The 15,721-nt window shown below is 37.2% G+C and overlaps 2 protein-coding genes across 2 annotated transcripts in view; both read right to left on the reverse strand.

Annotated features, from left to right (window-relative positions):
• The window catches only part of LOC104945811 (adenosylhomocysteinase B-like), a 28,594-nt gene extending 24,035 nt beyond the window's left edge, over nucleotides 1–4,559 (reverse strand). The window contains exons 1-2 of the mRNA XM_010771530.1: nucleotides 4,446–4,559; nucleotides 282–436 (exon numbers count right to left, since the gene is read on the reverse strand). Of these exons, the coding sequence (XP_010769832.1) occupies nucleotides 282–436; nucleotides 4,446–4,473 (183 nt within the window). The 5' untranslated portion in view covers nucleotides 4,474–4,559. The remainder of the gene's footprint in view (nucleotides 1–281; nucleotides 437–4,445) is intronic.
• A 3,869-nt stretch (nucleotides 4,560–8,428) lies between these two features.
• Nucleotides 8,429–15,721, reverse strand: part of LOC104945812 (putative charged multivesicular body protein 4B-like protein CHMP4BP1) — a 22,157-nt gene continuing 14,864 nt past the window's right edge. Inside the window, exons 4-6 of the mRNA XM_010771531.1 lie at nucleotides 13,115–13,229; nucleotides 11,538–11,664; nucleotides 8,429–10,944 (exon numbers count right to left, since the gene is read on the reverse strand). Of these exons, the coding sequence (XP_010769833.1) occupies nucleotides 10,880–10,944; nucleotides 11,538–11,664; nucleotides 13,115–13,229 (307 nt within the window). The 3' untranslated portion in view covers nucleotides 8,429–10,879. The remainder of the gene's footprint in view (nucleotides 10,945–11,537; nucleotides 11,665–13,114; nucleotides 13,230–15,721) is intronic.

The following is a 15,721-nucleotide window of genomic DNA, read 5'->3' on the forward strand; positions in this document are numbered from 1 at the left end:
GTTACTTTAAAGCAAAAACATCTATTGATTCTGTCTCTTCTACATCCAACTCACAAGTTTACCATTGCTTTGAGAAAAAAGATTATTAATTGACCCCTGAGACAAACAGATCTTGAAGAGTGTTTTATTCCTTGAAAAACCGGGCTTGAAAGTGTTCAACCACAAGTTCTGAGTGGAAACAAAGTCCATGATGAGTAGATTCTCTCTGGAGGAATAAATCTGAATAATTAGATGGTAAATGTCACCTCAGCTCCGATGGCGGTGAGGGTCTCGATGAGCACGGCGGTCTGCAGGGTCATGTGGAGGCAGCCAGCGATGCGGGCGCCCTTCAGCGGCTTGGACTGACCGTACATCTCCTTCATCTTCATCAGACCCGGCATCTCGTTCTCTGCGATGTCGATAGCCTTACGCCCCCAGTCGGCCAGGCTGATGTCAGCTGAGACGGGAAAAAAGGACGTCAAAACACAAGATACCAGTATACCAAAAGCGATACCAAAGCTTATTCATCCTGCACTCAAGATTACAAGGTTTTTTTTGTCATATTATAAAAGCTACAGTGTAGTTGATGGCAATGAGAATATGAAGTCCCATGCCCTGCCAAAAATGCAACCTTAAACGTATGAAATAAAGAAATAACGAAGGGTACAAGTAAGCAGATCTGTCACCTCAAGCTTATTTCAGACGTAATTTCTTTATAAATCAGCTTTGGATTTATTTATTTTTTAAAGAACATGATATTATTCCAATTGAATGTCAAGAACAGTATAATAATAATAATACAATTTATCCCTATGAAACAACTAAAGGGTTTTCTGATCAATATCAAATGTTTTATTTTAAAATCAATAATATAATATAAATGGTTACAAAGGACACTCAACATGTCCATATTTGTTGCAGACTTGGATCAAAAAGATTTTTAAGAGACACAGCATGGAACAGATTCATCTTATGTCCTTCTGCTTTTCTTAAATCTCTTCCTGAAAACTAATCACGATTTGGAATATTGCTCTTCTACAAATAATGAAGTCTTGACAAAACCCAATACATTTCAAGTTATCAGCAAAACTATTTTTTTTCCCGAAGCATGAAAAATAAATAGTCATTTATTTGGTATGTGGCGTAGCTTGATATATGTCTCAGCAGTGACATGAGTCCAGAAATTAGCGTCATCTTTGAACGTGTGAGAATATAATGGTTTCCCTGCTAACCAAGTTGCTGCTGTCCTGGGAAAGTCCACACAGCCCCAGCTGTCCCTGTACACTCACTGCTCTCCTTTCAAACAGCTGCTACTGCACATGTACACTTTTGTGTTTTCCAAGAGCTGTAGTAGAAATGATTGTTTTGAAGCTTTCTTTAAGTGTAATCCTAATTAAATGCAACTTTACACACATTTTATCCTAAAGTAATGTTACCTTTGACATGACTTTGATGCTAAACTGAAATGTATTTATTCTTTGAGAAAACATGTGTCTTAGAATTCTGATGAGGTGTGTTGTTACTGCAGGAGGTTGAAGACAAACAAATTCCAAAGGGGCTTTTACAATATTAGTGTATAGCTTCATGATGAAGGTCATGGAGTGCAACACACCCTCCTCCTCCTCAACCACATGCTGCAGCCTGTGCAAAATCCTTATACAAACACAGTCGATGGCGCAAACTGAGTCTGGGGTAACTGCACCAAACCGGCACTGGCCTGAATGACCGGCCAGATACAGGATTAGTAACCCAAGTTCACCCCCAGGTCATGTGGAGTGACTTAACTAAACTTTAGCTACCATCATCAGGTGTGAATCATTGGGTGGTTCTGTGTAGCAATTAGGGAAGGGAATTTGAAAGCAAATGTATATTCGAATATTCGACCTCCCAAAAAACGGTTAACCGAAATGTACATATCCTATATAAAAAAAAAAATTCTAACATTGTTTTTCCAAACTTTTGGAAAAAAATAAATGCGTGTTCAAATAAGTATAGAAACCAAGTCGAATTTGTCAAATGTATTGAACTGGTGATCACAGTTTGACAGCTATAGGCCTACAGCTTTCATGTGCGGAGGCGATTCACAATCAGCCCAGCTGTAGAGAAGACCCTCTCAGCTGGAACGGAGGTTGCGGGTATAGCAAGGTATAGTATGTATATAAGTTTAATTTGGCAGTTTGCAATCTACACCGCACTTACTAACCTGGTCGAAATATTTCCACACATTACTCCTTTTTGACGCCATGTCTGTTGTGTAGGACTCTTCTTAGAGTGTAAATAATTACCGGACTATGACTGGTAAAATATGTTGAATACCGGCAAAACTAAATCTCTCCTGTCAAAATGTCTATGTACTTTGCCGCCACACACGGTTGCCAAGCAGCGCTTATTGTTGTTTAGGCTGGCCACTCATGTGCTGCGAGTGTTGACAGGGGGCGAGGGAGCGCGCTCATGAACTGTTAGCGCCGGAACGCAAAGGCTGCGGAGCACATTTGCGCCACATTTGGGCATAAGATGAGATTTGAGTCTGCGTGATCTGCGTGTAGGGAGGGGCAGCAGCCATATATCATTAGCTAGAACTAGCTAGATCTGAGGGATTTGGACATAAACGCGAGTGAAGTATAACCGGACGCGAGAGAGAGACCAGAACCTGCAGCTCTGCCCGCTGTGAGGGACCGGTGAGCGGAGCAAAACACACCTTTAGACGTCACCTAACACATTTAGCTATGGCACTGTCGTATTCATTTAATTATTCAATTTGATAATATGTAATCAACAAAAAAAAAAAAAAAATGTAATAACTCATTCGAATAATTATTCAAATACCTGAATAATTATTCGAATACCTGAATATTCGATTAATCATTCCCATCCCTAGTAGCAATAAAAGCCGAGTAGGGCAACAATATTCGCAGGAATGTTGGTTCAAAACCCACCCTAAGCCATCTATAAACAGAACAGTAATAGCATTTAAAGTGCAAGTATCCTGGCACATGTGCCTTAATAACTGAACTTTTCTATGTGCTCAGAGTTCAAATAAGTTCAGTTATTTGAAAAGAAAAAGCCAGAATTTTTTAAATGTTAAATAATCAATTAAAGTATTATCGTATAAAAAGTGCAGAAAATAAAAATTGTAATACCAACTATTACAGCTCTAATGAAATAACACACTCCAGCAATGAGTGCCCTCCACCCCCTCCTTAATCCTCAGAAAAGTACAAAATGTACATTTCGATGGCCATGGGACAATGCTTGGTCTACAGATAAAATGTTTGAATTAAAAAGAGATATTGCATCAATTGACCACTTAGGACTTGACTAACAGTCACTGAGGAACTGGTTGACTCTTGACTGAATGTAGTCAGTAGAGAGTGTTTAGACTTTGCCCCAGGCTTATCTGTGAACAGGACATTGTGCAACTGCATCTGCTTCTAACCAGCTGCTTCAGGCCAACAAGTGTCAAGTTTGACACTCACTGAGTGCGGTTACAACTACTGGAGATTTTAATGTATAATAACTAACATTATCTCCCATTGTACATACATTACCAGGTTTTCCCAAATGTAATATTAAAAAGTATATGGTGCATTATTTCCCTATGCACTGCTACCTTGAATTTGATTTCTTTGTTTCTCATCGTATGCAGTGCTTCTCCATTTCTGGGGCCAAATGAACATACTGGCAAATCAAAGAAGATTGTTGTAACTCATCAAATAAAGAACGGCAACTAAACACTTTTGAATAACAAAGAGTTCAAAAAGAAAGAAAATTGCAAGTAATTAAACATAAGAAAAAACCGATGTTCAAAAGTGACAATTCGAGACAATATTTATTTTTAAACCATTTAGCTCGTAAAGCGGCTACACAGTAGCACCACGTGTAGTCCCAGTTTACAGTGCAGATCAGTCTCTGCCTGCTGCTGTCACTCATGCACAAACTGGCGGCGGGTTGCAATGCTTCACGGGAAGTGAAGTTTGCAAACACAGCCATGGCATTACGGAGATACCCAAATAAACTACAATATCCAGAGACTGGACGTCGTTTCTGTTCACAGAGAAAAGCATGCTCGGCGGTAGTACGACGGTCTCATTTCTATTCATTCTCAGATTTAAACAAACTGTGAATAATGAGTATAGAACATGGAAAAGAACATGCTAGAATCTAATAGACGAATAACAAAATGATGATAAGCACGCTAAAAGAAAACATAATTGAACACATGCCATCAGGTTATGGCTAGCAATAACAAAGGCAGGAACTAACTACAACCTAAGCCATGTAATAATAAAACCGTTTTAAACCTCCAATTGTTTTTCGTCTAACGATTAGATTTTTATGCTCAAACGGGCTGCTAGACATGCACGGAACCACAAAGTTCACAACAAGCTAGCTAGCTAACCATACGTGTTACCAAACGAAACATATGATTAGTAGGTTTAAATAAAATCAATAAAACTGACACTTACCAACTTTGTAGTTAAGTTTGTCAGACATGGTTGTTTTCTGGTGTGTTGTTTTGGGTAGGTTTAGTGCAGCCTTGCCGACGAAAAGAGTCAGAGAGGGAGGGAACGACACATGACCGCTCTCTTTTTATGTCGAGGGAGGCCACATTCAAACCGGCTAACGCGAGGGGACGGCTCGAACCCGGGTCTATTCTTGATTCCTATTGGCTGTTGAAGCTCCCGCCCCGCGTGTCAGAGATGTTATTGGATGACGGTGTATTTAGGAAAGACAGCCAATCATATCTCGAGTTGTAGTGTGGGGCGTGACTGCTGGAATCTGGTACAATTTGTGTCTGTCTTTTATTTTAAACAGATTAGGCAAACGTTACATTAGGCAAACATTAGGCAAGTAAAACTAATCCTCACTCTAGGCCTAATTTTTTACGAATTTCAAGAAAGAAATATTTTCATGAAGATTAAAAAATGTACAAATATTTTCGTGTATGCTTTGATGTATTAGTATTTATAAAGATATTAATGAGGAATGCATCAATGCATGGTATTACAGTAAAGATGCAACGTTAAAAACAGACACTGTTTTGTACTTCTATGTACTAATAATAGCCTCAACTCTAACCTGGCCTTTGCTCCACACTGGACCCTGTCTCAGTTTCCCTGAGGGTCCTCACACTCATTCTTTCACAACAACATTTAATATGCACTCTTAATACTTACACTAAAATAAACTGATGTGGGTTTTCGGAAGCAGTGCACAGGATTATTTCCATCATTATCAGTGGCTTTACACACTAAAAACCCTTCACTAAATGCAGAGGAAAGTGTTTGTTGGATTTATTTTGAGCAGTGGTCGAATGTAAGAACATTTACTCAAGTATGGTACTTAAGTACAAATATGAGGTACTTGTACATGACTTCTAAATTCATTTAATACAACTCTATGCTTCCACTCCACTATGTTTTAAAAGCCAATATTCAGTTTTTTACTGCACTTCATTTATCTGACAGCTGTACTTTACAGATTCAGATTATTAGCTAATACAATACATCTACTAATACATTTGTACTTCTGCTTAAAAGTAAGAGTTGGAGTACTTTTACTTGTAACAGAGTATTTCTACAATTTACTTTTGCTACAAGTAAAACAATACACCTCTGATTTTTTTTTATGAAATACTGTCATGTAGACACTATATTTAATGTGAAATTCACAAAACGGTTGACATGCAATGCGTAAAGATTTCTAACTGAACAGTTTTATTTGTTTATCTTAGGGCTGGGCAATATTACAATATTATATCCATATGGTTAGAGACTAAAGAGATATTAATGTAGGGGTCTTTGATTAGATAAATTTTATTTTTTCCATATTGCACAGCCCTACTTTGTATGAACTTAATGTTAAATAAATACAAGTCAACACATCGCTTTTTCTTGACTCTGAAGAGGAACTAGTCATTTTTACATTTTCTTGAGTAAACATTTGAACTCACACATTTACTCCTCAAGTAGTATTTGCATACCTTTTCTCAACACACATAAGCATACACAAATATGCACTGTACAAGAAGAAGCAGAGCTGCATTTAAATCGTAAAGAAGAGTAAATATCACCAGTAGAGTAGCAGTAATTAAACAAATTAAAAGGAATTGGTTAAACTGGTCTTGATAATACATTTGTTAATAACTTTATGAACTCAAAAAGGTAGGATATTGTGAATGAAAAACATGAAATGGAAACAATAACCACAAGAATTAGAAATAAAGTGTATATATTTGAAGAACAATGGGGAAAATGGCTGAGATAACGAACACACACATAATCATTCGTGAGAAATAATTATGTATCCATTATCTGTGAATGATTTCAGATTCATTTCAGTTTATCATTCTCTTAACCTTTTTCTCCTTCTGCTTTCCCTTACATTTGTTGATTGTCATTTTATAATGTTTAACTGTACAGTATTTTATTGTGTTTGCATTATAATAACATTATGTCTTCAAAAAAATAAAGGAATAATGTAACTGGTGTAGCTAAACAATAAAACATGGCTGACTTAAACAATAATGTTTCTGGTTCCCTATTTCCTGGAGTGTTTGTCAGAAAGGAGGTCACTGATATGAGACAGCTCATGAACAAGTTCTATCCAAACATCTGAATATAATTGCTGCTATTTCTGTGAAGCCTAAGTTGTATTAGAGATAAGATAAGATACAAATGTAAACAGAGATAAAACTCCTTAACCACACCAGGGAAGTTAAAGGTGTCAGAGTGAGTGAAACAGGACAGGTTAGGGTTCACACAAGATTAACAAAAACAAAACATAAGTAAGTAACGTAAGTGAGAGTCAAATAAAAATAACATCAGTAAAAAAGGTAAAGCTGTAGCAATGAGGCAGGGAGCGAAAGCATGGCGTTGAAGGGGCTATACTGAAACAACTGGTAGAAACATTATACTTGAGAGTGCTATATTTAGGAGCAAGTTTAAAGTGGTTTACTACAGCATAGTGTCACCCTATATCTCTCCAAGTTAAAGGTCAAATGATGTTTATCACCCAGAGGCAGCAGGGAGGGAAGTGAGGTCTACAAAACGAACCGTTGTCACCAAATAGCTGCAGTTCCATTGCTTAACTGTTGAAGTACATAACATACAGGTTTTGGGGAGTAACAGGTTACATGACACAAGAGGTTACGTGTCATGTAACCTCTTGCATAACGACCCACTTCAGAATCATATAAAGTACAGTATTATAAGCTAAATGTACTTCAAGTATCAAAGTAAAAGTAATCATTCTGCAGGATGGATATCTTCACAGTATTATATTATCCAGTTTGTATCACTGACAAATACATCTAAGAGCATTTAAGCATTAATACTTAAAATACTCTACTTTGTAGATTAGTAGTACAGTACTGCAAATACAATATCAGCATATCATGCATTTTTATATTTACAAAGTATAGTGACAGCAAGTGTTAAAATAAATGTAGTGCAGTAAAAAGTATATTTGCCTCTGAAAGGGAGTGAAGTAGAAATATAAAGTTGCTAAATATCTTCTTTTCTAATGTCACATTTTTCTGTTGTTTTACATAAAACCCTTCAGTTAAAAACATCTTATTGATATTTTTGTATCGCATTTGACATTGAGGTAATCCAAAGGTTAGGTAAAGTTATCTTACTTTTATATTGTGATACTCAGATTAAGTTATACTTTTGGTAACTAGCAGTTGTAACACAATAGATGTTTTAAATAACCCTCCTAACCCTGGTAGGAGTGAGGTTTTTAGGGTTATGATGTGAAGTTTACAGACATCGAGTCTCTGGGGAAGAGCCACAGTGGTTTGGAGCTGAACACAAACTAAAGAAACTCCATGCTGCTGAATCAACTCCTCATCATGACCTACACCCAAAACATCCTTACATCACACATACATTCTGAGGATAGCTGTATGAGGCTCAGCAGCCCTGGAGAAGTTGGAGGAAATTCACAAAAACTGTCAAACATGTCAGATCATGTTTTTGAAAGAAACTAGGAACTGTAGTGCATACTGTATTACGAGTTTGCTTCCTTCTGAAATTGTATAAAGCAAATATTAGAGAGGAAGGGCATTTCAGTCTCCCTGTTTGAAACACACAGTCAGAGATATTGATAAGAAAGTTTACTTTGACTTGACTATTCATTTTGAATTTGCCTCGGGACTACAGGGCTATAAGCATTTTCGCTAACACTGGTATTTTAACTAAACGTATTCTTTGGGTTCACTAATGTGCTCTGTAGGCCTACCTGTCAAATAAAAAAATATAAAGTAGCATAAAATTGAAATGCTTAAATTCCAGTTCAGTAGCCTACTTGAGATGAGGTGATCATGAGAAAGACTAAATGTTTCATCAACGTACACTTTTAAATATCCAGAGCCAGATTCCTGATGATTGAAAAAGCCATGAAAGGCAAACTTATTTCTGACAGAATAGAAAAAAAGTGCCCAAACTTGCACCAAATCCCAACTTTATTAACATAAACTGTATACAACCCGTCATAAAGCAACATGGCCGCCACACGGAAAAAATCTCCGGTCTTTTCACGCTGTGTTTCTGTCGACAGAACATGAGTGTTTTTAGTTAATGGGAAAAAATGGAAAAAGGAGTTTATTGGCATATGCAAGATTCATCTTTCAATAGTTATAATTAAATATCAGGACTGGGGTCGACCTAATGACAAATAAGGTGATTTTGCGTAACAGAAATGTGTTTTGAATAGCTTTTTCTTTTACAAAGACGTGTTTAAATTTCAGTCTAAACCGTCTTTTTTTATTTGGACTGACCCCGATCCATGACCGTGCGTTGACAGACGGAAGGGCAGCCATGAGAAAAGGGGAAGTGAGCAGAAGTTTTATGACGAGACAAATATGTAGTCTCAGCGTTTGAATCCTTTTTACTCCACAGGTGAGCCAAGAGCAGATTGAAGACAAACATCCAGCCCAGCGTCTCAGTTTGACTAAGTATTCACAAGAGGTCACTGTGTCAAAAGGCTAAAAAACACCACACACACTCACACATTATCTTCAAATTCAACCAATGTAGGATTTTCTCAGAGAGCATCACAGTGACAGACGAGGCGTGGAGAGTGTCATGTTCCCTCTGGCAGCCATATTGAAGGGACACAAACAAGTGGAACAGCGGAAGCAAAAGTACTCCGATCCTCGTACCACAATCTACAAATACTCAAAAAAAACCTGCTCGCACAATTGTCCTTTTTGAAATGTTAAGTACCTAATATTTTCAATTATTGGAGGAACATGAGACTTTATATTGATATGCTAAAACTACACTGTAGCTATTGTGCATATGACAAATAAAGCCTTGAATTCTTTGAGAAGTGAAAATAGGGGAGTAAGTGTACAATGTTTCCTACCTTCTGATATATAGTGGAGTATAAGTAAACAGAAGCATAACATGGAGATTACTTAATTAAAGTACAAGTTCTTCCAAATCTTACTCTGCAATTTTCAGTGTCAATTGACAGTTTGTTACGCGAAAGATTATCCAAAACATTTACAGTAAAGTAGAAGAATCGCAAAGTGACACTCTAGTACAGTACTGCAAGTAACAATCCACCACTGTAACAATTCATTCAGTTAATTAAACAGTACATTAGAATGCTAGCCTAGGGCTAAATATCACTAATGGACAGAAAATCACTTTATCATGTACTGTACAATTTTAGGGTATCTGAGTATTTTCCTTTTATGCTACTTTATACTTCTACTCCATTACATTTTGGAAAGCAATAAAGTACTTTTTACTCCACTACCTTTATCTGAGAGCCATTGTAGATTCAGATTCATAGCTAATATTAAATATAAATCAGCTAATGAATAAACATGGACATATAATCATGGGTTAAGTTATCCAGCAGAGGATATACAATCATTAAATGAGCATAAGAATATATGGAGGCCAATACTTTTGCACTTCTACTTAGGAATTTAATTGCAGGACTTTGGAAACTGAGTATGTTTACCATTTAGTATTGCTACATTGACTTAAGCAAAGCAGTTTGATTACATCTTCCACTCCTGGTGATAGGTGGTTCTTATGGGATCTCTATAATTGAACATTTGGGAATTGTAGCTGTTAGCATTTGATTTCCAAAAAGAAACCTTATGATGATTAAACAGTTGCCTTGTTACATTTTCAATAAAGTAAGCCCATGTAAATGTTTTCCATTCACATGACATTAATGAATTTAACTGATTAGATCCAGAGTTAGCTATGAGAGACTAAGCATTGCCTGCGGACCCTTCAGAAGGAGATATGGCAGACAGAGGGATCAAACCCCCGATCCTCTCTTTACAAGATGTTTCCACTGCTGTAACATCCATTTTTGAATGAGAAAGTCCTACATATCATTCATATTTTATTTTGCTGCTGCAGACATTTAGCAGCTATAGATGAGGGGTTGTCGTCATTGTTTTAGAAGAGCAGAGAGATGACAACGCAGGAAGCAGAAAAATGGCTGAATCATGATCTGTTTTTTCTTTTTTTTTTCTCCCCTTACACATCTGTTTATTCTTCACATTCCTCTCAGAAACTCGTCCTCCACACACCCGTCACCTATAGTATGCACTTGTTACACAAAGTGCACATTCATGTACTCAAAAATAAGAGAGCGATATACATCACCACAGGCTTGGAGGGCATTTGTTTGGCGACTCTATGCCCTTTAAGGAGTGCACAGCTGGAGCAAAGAGATCACATTAATGAGAGGAGAAAAGCCTGGGTTCATTTCGTAAAGTCAGTGTACAAGTGCATACTTTGGGTTGGGGTCTGTTTTAGATATATGCACGTAGGCTACGCAGAGTCCCTGCCTCTCTTCCAGATGGAAGCAGCCTTCACACAGACAGGAGAGGGGCATTAGCTAGCTAGCAGGGCGAGCTAGCTTAGTTAGCCGCCCACGCCTCCAGATCCGCCATGTCGTCCTCGTCTTCTTCCACCTTCTTCTTGTCTAAAAACAGGAGCAAACGGAAATAAACCTCAGATTTAATAATGTTATTCATAATCAGAACATTTGATTTATCCTTGGGGAAATTGGGTTTCGAAACAGTTGCTCCATTTTAGAACAAAATAAATGTTTAATTAAAACAAAAATATAATTAAAACATTTATAAAAATAAGGAAGTTAAAATACATGGTCTAATAAAAGGATTAAATAACATTAAATAGAATACAAATATTTATATAAATATTTGAAGTTAAAACCGAACATGCATTCAAAAGATTAAAAAAAGAACATAAAGGTGTTTATATAAACACAAGAAGTTAAAGTAAAATGTCAAATATAAGGATAAAATAAAATATACAATATATGATATGGAAGCTCATCTTTAAAAAAATAACTAATTAAATAACAAATTCTGATGAATTGTGCGGCCCTAATATGTAACATGTATATCGTAATAAACGCTTTAGTGGTGTATAAATATGAATAAGATATAAATGCTGAATTGCTCGGTTTGAAAAGGTTTGGCTAATGATGATTGTGTAGATATGTGTGCTGTTTGTGTGACTATGACATAGACTTTTTACTTATAATAATACCTGGTCTCGATGGTAGTGATGTAGATGGTACGCTGGGTAGAGGAACGTCTTCTGTTCCTTGGATTTCCAGAAGATTTTTGTCCAGCTCTTCCTGTTCCAGCTCATCCAGCTCAGCCATAAGCTCGTCCTGAACACACACAAAAACGAGTTATCAATTAACCAACCACAGACAAAGACTAGTTTATTTTATAATAAAAGACACACTTCTTTTTATCCATTTGATCTTAATGCCAGCAGCTGTAACTACAATGGGCGCTTCACACCGCAGTACTTTTCCCACTTTAGTTCCGATATAGTTCCGAAATGTTGCGTTCACACCAAAAAGATCCGGAAAAAAAATTAGTTAATCAGAACCTTTTTTACCCCCTTTTCCATCCCTGCTAGAGAACAGGGACTTTCGTGGGAGAAAAAGGTTCCTATTTCTGATTGGCTGGGCGGATACTGAAGCCAGTCCCCAACTCCGGGGACTTCCGGCCGGGGACTTCGGGTGGCAGTATACGCCGTGAAGTTGTTTGCAGCCTGCTAGTAAACCCAAAGCAGAAGAAGAATAAGTGACTTCAGCGGCTTCATTTGCCTAATCTTCCCTCAGGGACTTACGGTACGTCCACACAGCAGCTTTGAAAAAATCTTGAAAATCTTGGAGCTGGGCGTGTCTGAGAGCTTGGGGATTTTTTGCGGGCAACGCGACCAACAACCAATCACATGAATCTCCCGCCCCCGACATACAAAGCAAAAAACCCCGGGGATTTTATGCGAGCAATATTATAATAAATAACCCACAAACACGCAAAAACTACCAGTTTCACCCACTGTCTCTGCCAGCTCCCTCCATGCCTGGTTCCTCCGGTTTGTATCCCGGTAAATAGTTCTGGTCGTAAAGAACCGGGTGATTTGCTACCGTAATTTCCCGTTTGGAATATGATTGGCTAGCGCTTGTACTGTCAGATTTGCATAAACGGGATTTGATTGGCTGACGCTTCCAGCTCAGCTTCAAAAGTTGAACATTGCTCAACTTTTGAATCCTGAAAATCCTGGAAATCTTCGCTTTGCTTCCCCACAATGCAGTTCGGCAAAAAGCGAGGCAAAGTGACGTCACTCCCATTCAAATTCAATGGGCAGAGAAGCGTTGGAAGCGTTGGAAGATTTTTTTAAAGTTGCTGTGTGGACGTACCGTTCCGGTGTGAACGCGATCTGTACTTAGTTCATGAGAACTAAAGAGTTCTCATGAACCTTTGTGGGAAAAGCACTGCGGTGTGAAAGCGCCTGATAGTTTATACATTTATGGAGACATGCTAAATCCTGGTGATATTCTTAAATATTGATGAAAGTTGAGGAGGGCCTCCAAAAAGGCACATATTCACGCAATATTACATTTTCCCTTTATTGATGTGTCAACAAGTCAAGTCCATTTGGTCAGTAAATTCTGAAAATATAAAATGTTTCTGCTCTTTCTTATGTTGCAATTACTTATTTACTTTGTCTTTTAGTAAAACATAGATTTGTTCACTACTGTCATGAAGAATAGAGCTGTGGTAGATTATTTGAGTCGGGTTCCTGATTTCCGGGGATGTTCTCACCTCGTCAAACTCATCCCCGAAACCGATCGGTCTGGAAATGACATCTGAGATTTCTTGAGCTACTTCCTGTTGTTCCGTGATGTCCGCCATCAGATCGTCTACTTTGTCTATGTCCCTGTGAAACACAAAGAGAGATGTGAGGATGTGTAAATGAATGCATGAATACAACATGTCCCAAAATAAACCAGTATAAAGTGGTGCAGGAATGAGTCCCAAGAGAGTGTGCATATCGCCACTTCTGGTTTGCTTGTCTTGTAGTCAATGGTTTTTAGAAAATATTTCTGGTTAAAAGCCAAAACAGGGTCTGCGTTCAACAAAACTTAGAAGAGTATATTGACTCCACGACATAAAATACCCCACTGGTGAACAGTGTTGGGCAAGTTACTTCCAAAATGTAATATATTACATATTACTTATTACTCTCTTTTGAAAGTAATAAGTTACATTACAATATTACTGTCTCTGAAATGTAATGAGTTACACTACTTTAGTTACTTTTTTAGTTACTTTCACCAAAATAACCGCAAAAGAATAGCTAGGTATTTTAAATGCTAAAATGTAGTTTAGTACAGCTCATTATGCATCCAGTGAAGGGCAATGTGGTATAGCATAACAACTGTGTAGGCCCTTAAGGCTACTAACAACTTGTATTACAGGGCTTAGTTGAATACTCGATTCTGATTGTAAATTCTTAACATGTGACACGTTGTTAATACAGCAGTACAGACCGCTGTCAAGGACTATAATGAAGGTTAACATATTGTAATCAAGGCAATATATTAAACCATGCTCNGTTTGTGTCGGCTGCCCTTAAAGGCAATGTGAGCGTCCATTCCCATTGGATAACGGAGAATTGTACACCCGGAAGTAAGTATTCCCCTTAGTGTCGATTGATTTTACAATGATATTTGCACTACTCATCGACTAAAAAACACCAGATTATCCTTGTTAATTACACAACATTGATTGGTTTAAATTGTGTGCAATGCTTTTGTATTTTTCCCCTTCGATTCGGAGAAACAAATATTTTTTCGGAGTAAAGGATGGCAGAAGACACTACACTGCCCAGAATCCCCAGCTATCGTTTAGGACTACAGGTTGTGCTCTGTTTGACAAAACCCGTTTTTTTTCACCATTCATTCCAATGGCTGGCGTCTATGTCACGTGATCTTCAAATTTCTCCCTGCAGAAAAAAAAAACATGGCCGAACTTCGTTTTATTCTCGGTGTAAAATGCCTATTTTAAAGTTAGTTTGGCCATTAAAATGCGTTTTGATGTCATTTGATGCGAGAAATATGAGTTGTTATTTCAGATTATGTGTGCAGTGGATGTACATGATCTTTAGTTTGCTAGTTATTACGAAGATTACTTCAGGAAATTGCGTCCATAGAACGTTTTCATTGTTACCAAGGTGGTTGCTAGGGACGCTGCTATCGATATTATTTCTGTTATGTTGTGTAACTGTTTAATGGTGTTATCTTTATTGCTACCCCCTTCCCCGTCAATGTTGGTCCGCAAACGCATTAGTTTAACAAAATCCGCATCTAAAGATACGTTATTTTCCCCTGTGCAATTCCAGTCCCACATCTCACATCGTCATTAACAAATAACGGAAACAGGCCGAAAACATTTAAAAAAAATAATAATAATACTTTATTCCGAGTGTGCTTGCTTTTCTCTTTGAAAGTCATCACATAACGGCATTGTAATACACGTTTCGGCTGCATTAAATATTACATATCTCCCGTAGTTCTCTATTTATAGAGCCCTGATGAGAAGACTTCTAGACAAACATGAGGAACTGCCGCCAACACTGAAAACGTGATGTGGATCATAAATATATCAGCAATTAAACAACATCTTATATTTCTTTTCACACAACACGTCTCCTCGCAGGATCAACACTAATTCGGCTGACTTTTATATTTGATCCAATTGGTAGATAGGCTGTATTTACACCACAAGGGTGCACAGCTGATAGAAAGGGATACCTGGTGGTTAAAGCATGTTATTGAATTTCATTATTTGTATTATTAAATATTAATAGGATCCCTACAGTATAAAGTATATTCATTACTCCTTATTCTCTACTAATAGTTAATTAAAGACTGTATATAGTGACTATTTTGCACATCCCTTTCAATATTTCAATATTTTCTAAGTTTTATTGACATATCATATTCACAAACGGTGCAATGAATGAAAAACTTGGGTCGCAGGTTCCTCAATAGTGCATTACAAGACATCTATCAATATTTGTGCATACCTCCAGCAATGTTAACTATGTTGAAGCACTTATTTTAACTGATATTATACATATGTATTATACTCTTGTAGAATGTATATAGATATTTAATCTCCGGCCTTGTCAGGTATTGAACAATCAATAAATAAAGAACACATAATTATTTGTGTTTTATATTTAATAATTATGTGTTCTTTATTTATTGATTGTTCAATACCTGACAAGGCCGGAGATTAAATATCTATATACATTCTACAAGAGTATAATACATATGTATAANGGGGAAGTTGAACGTTATGCAACCATTCAAAAAAGAGAACGTAGCGAAAAATACAAACAACAAATTGTGTCAGGTGCGCGTG

Source organism: Notothenia coriiceps, unplaced genomic scaffold (assembly GCF_000735185.1).
Source record: "Notothenia coriiceps isolate Sejong01 unplaced genomic scaffold, NC01 NC01_scaffold00010037, whole genome shotgun sequence".
Taxonomy (NCBI): Eukaryota; Metazoa; Chordata; class Actinopteri; order Perciformes; family Nototheniidae; genus Notothenia; species Notothenia coriiceps.